At 39.8% G+C, this 12,036-nt stretch overlaps 1 protein-coding gene and 3 non-coding genes across 6 annotated transcripts; 1 reads left to right on the forward strand and 3 right to left on the reverse strand.

Moving 5' to 3' along the window:
• Positions 1 to 841: 841 nt before the first annotated feature.
• On the reverse strand, positions 842 to 915 carry trnat-ggu (transfer RNA threonine (anticodon GGU)). The gene has a single exon. It is a non-coding gene; the product is annotated as a tRNA-Thr (tRNA).
• A 415-nt stretch (positions 916 to 1,330) lies between these two features.
• LOC147838565 (uncharacterized) lies at positions 1,331 to 11,546 on the reverse strand. 3 transcript variants are annotated; one of them, XM_087304538.1, is made up of 3 exons: positions 11,259 to 11,546; positions 7,376 to 7,443; positions 1,331 to 5,461 (listed from the first exon to the last, which is right to left on the reverse strand). In XM_087304538.1, exons 1-3 carry the CDS (start codon positions 11,310 to 11,312, stop codon positions 4,783 to 4,785), a joined length of 801 nt encoding a protein of 266 aa, XP_087160664.1. In that variant the 5' UTR covers positions 11,313 to 11,546; the 3' UTR covers positions 1,331 to 4,782. The 3 variants fall into 3 exon arrangements, with proteins under 3 accessions (XP_087160664.1, XP_087160663.2, XP_087160665.1); XM_087304537.2 differs by lacking the exon at positions 11,259 to 11,546 and having other exon boundaries at positions 1,331 to 5,523; positions 7,307 to 7,475; XM_087304539.2 differs by lacking the exon at positions 11,259 to 11,546 and having other exon boundaries at positions 7,307 to 7,463.
• trnat-ugu (transfer RNA threonine (anticodon UGU)) lies at positions 7,883 to 7,956 on the reverse strand. The gene has a single exon. It is a non-coding gene; the product is annotated as a tRNA-Thr (tRNA).
• On the forward strand, positions 9,779 to 9,852 carry trnat-ugu (transfer RNA threonine (anticodon UGU)). The gene has a single exon. It is a non-coding gene; the product is annotated as a tRNA-Thr (tRNA).
• Positions 11,547 to 12,036: the final 490 nt, after the last annotated feature.

The following is a 12,036-nucleotide window of genomic DNA, read 5'->3' on the forward strand; positions in this document are numbered from 1 at the left end:
AAATGCATGAAATTATTTTTATTTAATCTATCCTAAATCATGTGTTGAGTATTTTTTGGAACCTTCAGTTTCATTACATCCAAACACAGAGTCAGCTCGCAAAATGGAAATCAGGACAAACATATGCTATCGGCCATTGAAAGAGTTTCAGATCAGAAAGCCACTCTCCCATAATCTGAGGGAAAGGTGCAGTTTGGATTTGAACCTAGCACCTGCTGTTCCCAAGACAGGTTCTCTGGCCAACTTAGTCTTAACACTAAAAGAAAAAATCTCTGGATACGATACTTCCAAACGCAGTTTCATCTAAGACAGTGGGGGGGGAAGCTAAATTTACTGTGCTTTCTACTGAGTTACTTTGCACATGCATAAAGAGGCTCTTGTACGACAAATCCAAAAGGCGTGATCTCAACAATAGGTTGCAGTTACTTTTCCCCAAAACCACAGGTTGCCGACGAGTCATTCCTCAAGCCCACTAGGCCCTACACCGTTTTCTAATCTCTCTTATTTAAAACAGCTCAATTAAGTCATCGGCTTTATTGTAGAGTACCCCTAGTATCTGAGCCTGCACTGCGCAATGAAAGAAAGAAGCAAAACGGGATGGACAGATGCCTAAAATGTTAGAAACGCACCACACCTTAAGTCAGTGAAGAAAAAGAGCAAAGCTTACGAATCTGGTGGGACTCGAACCCACAACCTTTGAATGGCTCAGCTCACAGCCAAGAAGTCCAATGCGCTATCCTTTGCACCACAGAGCCTGAGTGATCTGCTTCCTCTAGCACTGTTGCACAGAAAGCACTTTTTAGTACACTCTGGCCCATGAAAGAACAGCCAACTGCAGACAAGGAACTGCTGGGATTCAAAGCCAGGATCTCCTGTTTACCAGACAGGCACTTTGACCAACTAAGCCACAGCACCAACACTGAGTAGGAGACAAGACGTTTTTGCACACAGACACTAAAATAAGACAGCAAGTCTTAAAATGGCAAGCAAAGAGGTTGTTTAACTCTATTTGTCGCACTATTTATTACGCCTCAATTCAATTCAGCTTTATTTGTATAGCGCTTTTACAATGTAGATTGTGTCAAAGCAGCTTCACATAAATGGTCATAGTAACTGGAACAGTCTGGTTCAGGTTTTAGTGTTTAAGTTCAGTTCAGTTTAGCTCAGTTCAGTGTGATTTAATCATTACTGAGAGTTCAAACACTGAAGAGCCAATTCATCGATGCGTAGCTCTACCAATCCTGAACCATGCGAGGCAGTGGCGACAGCGGAGAGGGAAAAAAAACTTCACCTGATGGGAGTGAAGAAAAAAACCTTGAGAGAAACAGACTCAGTTGGGCACGACCATTTTAATTTCTCCGCTGGCCAAAAGTCTTGTGCAGAGCTTCATTCGTCGTGGTTTAGGCAGGAAGATGGCCTCAGCGAAGACTCGTCTGTCCCTGGAGCGTCAGTGGAATCAGACTCATGTTCTCCACTCCCCACGACCATCAGCGCAGCAGCAGCTCAGGATATGGCCTGGTCCCGAATATGGAATCCTTGGGATCATCACGTCGCTGGTCTTGGATCCAATCAGTGACTCCGCATAATCTGAGGACCTCGGGATGAGTATCCCCAGGTGAAAATAGAGAATAAAGAAAAAAATTAGCATAGCTGCTGTTCATAGTGTATATAAGCAAGATGCAGAAGCCTGTGTGGAACCCGCTAGGTGATGCATTGAGTGTATGCTTTACTAAACAGATAGGTTTTTAATCTAGTTTTGAACTGGGAGAGTGTGTCTGAGCCTCGGACGTTATCAGGAAGGCTATTCCAGAGTGTAGGAGCCATGAAAGAGAAGGCTCGACCTCCTTTACTTGATTTTGCTATTCTAGGTACTACCAGAAGCCCTGAATTTTGAGATCTTAAAGAGCGAGTTGGTTTGTAGCGAGACAGAAGGTTGGTAAGATAAACAGGAGCTAGATTATTTAGAGCTTTATAGGTGAGAAGTAATATTTTAAATTCAATACGAAACTTAACAGGCAGCCAGTGTAAGGAGGATAAAATTGGGGTTATATGATCATATTTTCTAGACCTGGTCAGAACTCTGGCTGCTGCATTTTGTACTAATTGAAGTTTGTTAATAGACGATGCTGGGCAGCCAGCAAATAGAGCATTACAATAATCCAGTCTCAAAGTAATAAAAGCATGGACTAGCTTTTCTGCATCTGAGATGGATAGCATATTTCGTACTTTAGCGATATTTCTCAGATGAAAGAAGGCAGTTTTTGTGACATGGGATATATGATTTTCAAAAGTTAGATTGCTGTCTAATATGACACCCAGATCTTTTATAGTAGAGCTAAAACTAACTTTGTATCCCTCTAATTGTAAATTGAGTTGCGAGATCTGCTGTGTGCAAGATTTAGGCCCAATAAGTAATAATTCTGTTTTGTCGGAGTTTAAGAGAAGAAAATTGTTGGTCATGCAGTCTTTGATGTCTTTCATACACTCAGTTAGTTTAGAAAGTTCAGATGTCTCGTCAGGTTTAGGTGAAATATATAACTGAGTATCATCTGCATAGCAGTGAAAGCTGATCCCATGTCTTCTAATAATGTCTCCCAGAGGTAGCATGTAAATTGTAAACAGTAAAGGGCCTAAAACTGATCCTTGAGGCACCCCATACTTTACTGGGCTGACTTGTGAAGGCTGTCCATTAATATTCACAAACTGGTAGCGGTCAGTTAAGTATGACTTAATCCATTGTGGAGCCTGTCCCTGGACACCTGTAGACTTTAAGCAATTTATGAGGATATTGTGGTCAATGGTATCAAATGCCGCACTAAGATCGAGTAAAACTAATAGCGAGACGCACCCTCGGTCAGCAGCTAAGAGTAAATCATTGGTTATTTTCACTAAGGCGGTTTCTGTACTGTGGTGAGCCCTGAAACCTGACTGAAACACTTCAAAAATATTGTTCGTCTGCAGAAAAGAGCATAATTGAGTGGAAACAACTTTTTCTAGTATTTTAGACATAAATGGAAGATTTGAAATAGGCCTATAGTTAGCTAAGTTGTTGGTGTCTAGTTGCGGTTTCTTAATAATAGGCTTAATAACAGCTAGCTTGTAAGAGTTTGGATTATGGCCTATAGATAAAGAAGAGTTGATGTTAAGAAGAGGTTCTCCTATAGCAGGTAGCAGCTCTTTCAGTAATTTTGTTGGAATTGAGTCCAGCATACACGTAGCTGGTTTAGAGCTATTTATAATTTTTACTAACTCTTTATGTTCTATGATTTTGAAGCAGTGTAGGTTATTATTATGATTCAATGAAATATTTACAGGATTTGGAGTATAAGCCGGTGCAGAAAGTTTGGCATCTCCTATTTTCTGTCTAAAGCCTTCTATTTTATTACTGAAAAATTCATGAAGTCATCACTACTAATTTGAGGTGGAGTAGTTTGTTCCAAGGATGACCGATTATTTGCTAATTTAAAGATGGTGTTAAATAAAAAATCTAGGATTGTTATGATTATTTTCTATCAGTTTGCGCAGGTGCTCGGTCCTGGCAGATTTTAGTGCCCTCCTATAGCTAGACATACTGTTTTTGTACGCAATTCTAAAGACCTCTAAATGAGTTTTTTTCCATTTACGTTCCAGGGCGCGGGTTGCTGTTTTGAGCGCACGAGTATGACTATTATACCATGGTATAGTTTTAATCTCTCTAGCCTTTTTTAATTTGATGGGTGCCACAGTATTTAGTGTGCTAGTAAAGATGGCATCCATACTGCTGGTTACTACATCAAGATCATTTGAGTTTGCGGGTGCATTACGAAATAGAGAGAGATCAGGTAAGTTATTTATAAATTCATCTTTAGTTGACGGAACAATAGTTCTACTAGGGCGGAGTATTGGAGCGGGTTTGCTGATTTCAGGTAAACACAGCTTATATAGTAAGAGGTAGTGATCTGTAATTTCATCACTTTGTGGTATAATGTCTACGTCAATAACCTCGATTCCATAAGACAGAATTAGATCTAATGTATGCTTTAAGCGATGGGTTGGACCCACAACATTTTGCTTTATCCCAAGTGAGTGTATTAAATCCATAAACGCGAGCCCTAATGTATCATTAGCGTCATCTATGTGGATGTTAAAGTCACCTACAATTAGCATTTTATCGGTTTTGACTAGTAAGTCAGAAATAAAATCAGAAAATTCATTTAGAAATTTGACATAGGGTCCTGGGGGTCTATATATGGTGATTAAAGCGAGAGATAACATAGGTTTTTGCATAGTATCTGGAAGCTGAACATTAAGCGATAATACTTCAAAGGAGCTAAACATAAGTCGGTTTCTCTGTTTAATATTAAGGAAATCACTAAAGATTGATGCAACTCCACCACCACGACCAGTTTGACGAGCCTCATGTTTATATAAGAATCCTGGAGGAGTTGCTTCATTTAAGCTAATATAGTCATTTTGTTTCAGCCAGGTTTCAGTGAGACAGAGTGCATTAAGATTGTTTTCTGTTATTATTTCATTAATGATAAGTGCTTTAGGTGCAAGTGACCTGATGTTTAGGAGACCAAGTTTTACGAAATTTGTATTTTCACTTTCAGCTGGTTTTTCTGGTTTGATTCTTACTAGATTTTTTCTGGAGCACACAGTACGTTTATTTCTTAATCTAATAATACGAGGAACAGACACAGTCTCTATAGGATTTGCCAGATATGCGTTACTGATGTTTAAGTGGGGTGAACAAGAGTCTAGGTGGCTATAATGTGAATTTTGTGAATTTTTACCTGCTAGTCAGATGGTGCGAAGTAATCTGGAGATGTTGTCCGACAGGAGTTCAGCTCCGGCTCGACTGGGGTGCAGGCCGTCAGGACGGAAGAGCCTAGGACGCTCCCAGAAAAGATTCCAGTTATTAGCAAAGAGCAATTTCTGTCTTTTACACCATGTTATTAGCCATTCATTCAGAGCTAAAAGTCTACTGAACCTTTCATTTCCTCGGCGGTAGGTAGGAAGCGGCCCAGAAACGATGATCTGTGTAGCGGGCGAGGTGCGTCGAACCATCTCGATCAGGCTCCTGAAGTCCTTCTTCAGGATCTCCGACTGCCGGAGCCCGGTGTCGTTTGTCCCCACGTGGAGGACAACGGCACCAGGGCTCTCGGCAGCGCCCAGGATGGTTGGAATCTGTGTAGAAATATTTCTCACACGGGCACCAGGAAAGCAGAAAGTACGTACTTTATTACCTTTTGAGGAGGCGGCACGGACGTGACGAACGATCGAGTCACCGATGATGGCCACATCGGGACCCGACTCGCGGAGAGGGGAGAAGCTGTTCTCCGTGGAGATCTCGAACACGGGAGGAGACGTTCTGCCCCGGGATCTGGGAAGCACCTTGCGCGGCTGCACCCAGGCGCCGTGGTAGCCGGGTGTCGGCGTGAACGATGCCTGGCTGAGCCGCGCCCCGGGTGCGCTGGGCCTGGACAGAGAAGGACGCGGGGTTGAGGTAGAGGGAATGATGTGGTTGTAATTTCCACGTACCTTAGATCAGGGGTTTTCAAACTTTTTCAGCTGAGGGCCCCTTTGTGTAGGGCGAATTCTTTCGGGGACCCCCATAAAATAAATATCACGCCACCCCCTCAAATTAACAACTGTACTTAATTTTTTTAAATTGTATTATTCAATACATTTATATTATTATATATTATTCAATAAATTTATATTATTCACTATCTGGATTAATTTTTGTAAGATGTTAGTTGAGTTGACATGGTTTCAGTGCTTCAATCTATTGATCAAATCTTCATGCGCAGTACTCATTGTTTTCTGCTCTCACTGGATTCCATCAAGCCATATTTTGTGTGAGTCATCACGTTTACACAGTTTTCTATGCCATTTTTATGCTTTTTTTCAGCTGAGACTCTAAATGTATCTAAAGATTTAAAGCTTTGAAGTTTTAAAGAGTTTTGTCATTCATCAGCCTGTTAACAGTTAACTGTACTGTTGTAACTAGCAATACTACAATAGAGGCTGTAGTGGTTCAGTGTGTTTTGTTTATTTTTATTCCTTTTTTTTGTGCACATCATAATCTACTCAGGTCGACAATCCTGACTTACACTGATAAAAAATAATTTCCTAAATGCAATCTAGAATTGGGTATTCAAGTTCAAAAAGCCACAAATTTTACTTGGCTTAATTTTAGAAGCTTTGCTGACTTTAAAATGTCCATACAAGTGTGTTCTATTAATAATACTGAACATTACATTTAAATTAGTTACACAAATAAATATGAGAAAAAGTGGAACATCTTGAAAAAAATGCATTTATATTCAGAGTATTAAAGTTTGATCAGATATGTTGAGCTCCATTAAATACAGAGCACTAATACATTTTAATTTTTAATAATTAATTAGCCCTATAACATAACACAAATAGATACATTATAATTTTTATAGGCTATAGTGGTTTTATTCAGGGTGTATACAATTTAGTTTTTTTTTAATCATCCAGTTATGAACCAATGTAAGAGGTCCACTGCAGAGCTCATCCAGCTGTCATTAGTGTAACAGGAGTGAAACTGAGAACTCGCTGATGTGATGACAGCTCCATTCATTGTTATTGCAGCACTTTTTGCTTTACAATTTTAATATGTTTGTTTGCCATGCTGCAAAGAGGACCGTCTGATATTTGTACAATGCAAAGTGTAAAGCCTGTCGCACTTTGGACGAGGTGCAATGTTGTGCTGTGTCTTTAAAATGCTATTTTTTCCTTATGAGTGAAGCCTGCGCAAAGAGGCGCGCGCTCCGCAGCACCCAGCTGATCGATTACTTAGGAACGCAAGCCATATACAGGGAAGTGCTTCCAGCCTCCGATAATGTTCTTATTGATCATGTATTTTAACTGAAATATTGTCAGTAAATAGACCTGAGCATTCATTTAGTTGTTTAGCGTAAAAGAGGTAAGCGTAAGTGAAAGGTAAACGCCGTCAGGTGCGGCAGACAAGCTCCAAAAATCACAGGAAGTGCCCGGCCAGAAGCGCTTATTCAATAAAAGTACCCGTGCACAGAGGCGGGCCGCTGCGCTTCTTTTCCTGTTTCACAAAAGTGTCAACTGCATTTAAATGACATAAGTATAAAGCTTATTTTTTGCAGTACTTTTGAGCTCAAATTATTATAAAAAATATATTAACCTTCAGAATGATGTGGGACACAAAATTCAACCATGTGGGCCCATTGATTACCCCTTATCTAAAAATTTTTGCGGCCCCCTAGCGCCATCTGGCAGCCCCCCAGGGGGCCGCGGCTCCCAGTTTGAAAACCCCTGCCTTAGATGATGAGGCGGCCTTAGCATTAGGTACAACAAGCAGTTGTTCCCGTAGCCGCGACCGTCTCACCAGAAGCGCCCGGATCTGGGACTCCACTTCTTCCAGCTCCAGCTCCAACGCCTCCATCGATGCTTCTCCTGCACACAAGGACAGAGACGAAAGCGACATTTTACGGGGTAAAGAGCAAAGCCAGTAAGTCAAAAGTGTATGGTAAAAGAGGTCGGTAGCTTTAGCTGACCAGCGGCGCTAGCAGGCTAAAGCTACAAACAACAGGCGGATGCTCGAGGGACAGACTGTTTTTAAAGCAGTTTTGTTTGTATAAATGTATTAAGGGTTTGGTCACCCTAAGTAGGAGAGACAAATACTTAGCGAATGAGGAAGAATTTTATGATTAAGATTTAAATTGCGAGTAAATAGCAAGTCCAAACTTCAAGCACACGCAGTGTGTGACCGAACGGAGACAGTGACGCCAGTGACGTCACTCGAGTGACGCCAGTGACGTCACCTCAAAGCTATAAAATTTTATAATTCATTCCGGTGAGCTCTATAAAACAAGCACACGCACTACCTGGACTAAGGCGCTGCTGGGATTTGAGCCCAGGATCTCCTGTTTACAAGACAGGTGCTTTGACCAGCTAAGCCACAGCGCCACAGAAATTTGCAGTAAGAGACATTTGCCCGATAACAAAAATCGAAGAAGAAAAAATAATACACAACAAAAACCAGCATGTCAGGATGCAGAAAATGCTGACAAGACGGACGCTGTCTTTTTGAGTCTGGATGATCATGTCTCAAACCTGACCGCTAACCTGGCCTCTGTTCGAGATCAAAGCAAAAAATGCATAAATTTATTTTTATTTAATCTATCCTATATCATGTGTTGAGTGTTTTTTGGAACTTTCAGTTTCATTACATCCAAACCCAGAGTCAGCTCGGAAAATGGAAATCAGGACAAACATATGCTATCGGCCATTGAAAGAGTTTCAGATCAGAAAGCCACTCTCCCATAATCTGAAGGAAAGGTGCAGTTTGGATTTGAACCTAGCACCTACTGTTCCCAAGACAGGTGCTCTGGCCAACTTAGTCTTAACACTAAAAGAAAAAACCTCTGGATACGATACTTCCAAATGCAGTTTCATCTAAGACAGTGGGGGGGGGGAGCAAAATTTACTGTGCTTTCTATTCAGTTACTTTGCACATGCATAAAGAGGCTCTTGTATGACAAATCCAAAAGGCGTGATCTCAACAATAGGTGGCAGTTACTTTTCCCCAAAACCACAGGTTGCCGACGAGTCATTCCTCAAGCCCACTAGGCCCTACACCGTTTTCTAATCTCCCTTATTTAAAACAGCTCAATTAAGTCATCGGCTTTATTGTAGAGTACCCCTAGTATCTGAGCCTGCACTGCGCAATGAAAGAAAGAAGCAAAACGGGATGGACAGATGCCTAAAATGTTAGAAACGCACCACACCGTAAGTCAGTAAAGAAAAAGAGCAAAGCTTGCAACTCTGGTGGGACTCGAACCCAAAACATCTGAATGGCTAAGCTCACAGCCTAGAAGTCCAATGCGCTATGCATTGCGCCACAGAGCCTGAGTGCTCTGCTTCCTCTAGCACTGTTGTACAGAAAGCACTTTTTAGTACTCTCTGGCCCATGAAAGAACAGCCAACTAACAACGGTAGCGCTGCATGTGGGAATGTCTGGGCTTGAAATATTAAAGTCCAATTGGTTAGGCATTACCACACTATGCTATATAAAGCCATTGTCCAAAGCCCTCTTGAACGAGCAGCATTCTTAAGGATTTGAGTTTTGTTAAGAAAACGACGAATGCTTCTAAACTGATGTTTTAAATGTTTTTAAATGTATGTATTGTAAAATTTGAATTCAATAAAATTTGAAATTTTTCTAATAATAAAAAAAAAAAGGATAGCGCATTGGACTTCTAGGCTGTGAGCTGAGCCACTCAAAGGTTGTGGGTTCGAGTCCCACCAGAGTTGCAAGCTTTGCTCTTTTTCTTTACTGACTTACGGTGTGGTGCGTTTCTAACATTTTAGGCATCTGTCCATCCTGTTTTGCTTCTTTCTTTCATTGCCCCCCCCCAACGTCTTAGATGAAACTGCGTTTGGAAGTATCTTATCCAGAGGTTTTTTCTTTTAGTGTTAAGACTAAGTTGGCCAGAGCACCTGTCTTGGGAACAGTAGGTGCTATGTTCAAATCCAAACTGCACCTTTCCCTCAGATTATAGGAGAATGGCTTTCTGATCTGAAACTCTTTCAATGGCCGATAGCATATGTTTGTCCTGATTTCCATTTTCCGAGCTGACTCTGGGTTTGGATGACATGGTCAGGTTTGAGACATGATCATTCAGACTCTAAAAGACCGCGTCCGTCTTGTCAGCATTTTCTGCATCCTGACATGCTGGTTTTTGTTGTGTATTATTTTTTCTTTTTCGATTTTTGTTATCGGGCAAATGTCGCTGTGGCTTAGCTGGTCAAAGCGCCTGTCTTGTAAACAGGAGATCCTGGGCTCAAATCCCAGCAGCGCCTTAGTCCATGTGGTGCGTGTGCTTGTTTTATAGAGCTCACCGGAATGAATTATAAAATTGTATAGCTTTGAGGCGTAATGAATAGTGCGACAAATAGAGTTAAACAACCTTTTTGCTTGCCATTTTAGGACTTGCTGTCTTTTTTTAGTCTCTGTGTGCAAAAACGTCTTGCCTCCTATTCAGCGCTGTGGCTTAGTTGGTCAAAGTGCCTATCTAGTAAACAGGAGATCCTGGGTTCAAATCCCAGTAGTGCCTAATGTACAGGTTTCATGTTTGCTTTTTGTTAAGAGTAACGAGTGTTTACGCAGCGGGATGTTAACACAGTATGTCAGAACAGATAACACCATGTTCTAAAAAAAAACATATGCTATCGGCCATTGGAAGAGTTTCCGATCAGAAAGCCACTCTCCCATAATCTGAGGGAAAGGTGCAGTTTGGATTTGAACCTAGCACCTACTGTTCCCAAGACAGGTTCTCTGGCCAACTTAGTATTACAGTTTTTTACAATGGCTATGACACTTTTTTCAATACATTTAACAAGTTTCCTAAACTCTTAACACGGTTAGCACAACATCCGTCTTCGTGGGCTATACAATTAACAAATTTCTTGTTGCTTTGACACAAAATGCATCCAGTTACAGGTTTTTACAATTGCTATGCCACTTTTTTCAATACATTTAACAAGTTTCCTAAACTCTTAACTCGGTTAGCACAACATCCGTCTTCGTGGGCTATACAATTAACACATTTCTTGTTGCTTTGACACAAAATGCATCCAGTTAACACAAATTTAAAATGCTTGAACTTCTTTTACACACAAACTCAACCAAAACCAAAACTATGTAATTTCACAGTCCAATTTACCAATGCTTTCACACAGTATGTCAGAACAGATAACATCATGTTCTAAACAGAACCTATATAGGCTAGAACTAAAGTAAACAGCTGTTCATATTGTCAACTGAAACACAAATATATTCCCTGTATATATATATATATATATATATATATATATATATATATATATATATATATAATATATATATATATATATATATATATATATATATATATATATATATATATATATATATATATATATATATATATATATGACAGCTCCCATATGAACATGATTCCCATCTGGAAAGTACACTCCTGTGTTAAGATTTTTCAAATCACATGATCATACTGTATGTTCTAAAAAAAAGAGTTTTGGGGTTTTTGAAAGGAACAGTAAGTACATTGCAGAACTCCGTCACCAATACATCCAGGTAAGATTATGCAATACAGTCATTACTTTACTATGCACAGTGTGTTTTGCAGTAAACGACTCTATAAACCTGGCGTTCATTAGTACATACATTAGCTATTGTACAGTTAACCATTTACACTGTGTCTAATTACTTTTAGAGAGTCATGAAATTGGAGGTCCATCAAGTCCCACATGAAATTATCCATGTTGACGAGGCTGGCTTCAACTTGGCGAAAAGACGTCGCCGTAGGAGAAACATAATAGGCCAAAGTGCCATCGTTACCATGCCGGGCCAGAGAAGAAGTCGGGCAAATGCAGAAGACCAGGCAGTATAGAAAATTATTTAGTTTTTTATTATAATTGTGATGCTTTTTCTGTTTGTATATCTTGCAGTGATTTCCTTTTGCAAATAAAGTCTATTGCAGCAATTCTGTGTCTGTATTTTTTTACATCAACTGTAAATTTTATAAAGCAATTTTTTTCTTTATTTTTGTATTGAACTTTTGCAGTAAAAAAAAGAAAATGCATTTACTAAACCCAACAAAATGAAAATGTAGAGAGTCTTAAAATATAGGGGCAAAGCTGACACATAAACTAATGCAGTTTCTGTAAATTTAACTGATGCTAGTGTTTTTATTGTCAGTGTTTTCTGATTGACTGAATGTGTCTGTTGGAAGAGAACATGTGTTAGTGTTTTGAACAATTATGTCATTTTGAAACATGTTTGTAGTGTTTTGTTAGACATAGTGTAGTGTGTTTGTTTATTATTGTATTTTGAATAGTAGTTTAGAGGTTTAGTTCACAATGTGTGATTTTGAGCATGAAATTTTGTCAATTGTGTGTTTTAGGTGTGTTGGTGCGTTAAGAGTTTAGCAAACTTGTTAAATGTATTGAAAAAACTGTCATAGCCATTGCAAAAAACTGTAATCC

This window comes from Danio rerio, chromosome 22, assembly GCF_052040795.2.
Source record: "Danio rerio strain M-AB ecotype USA chromosome 22, GRCz13ab, whole genome shotgun sequence".
NCBI classification, from domain to species: domain Eukaryota; kingdom Metazoa; phylum Chordata; class Actinopteri; order Cypriniformes; family Danionidae; genus Danio; species Danio rerio.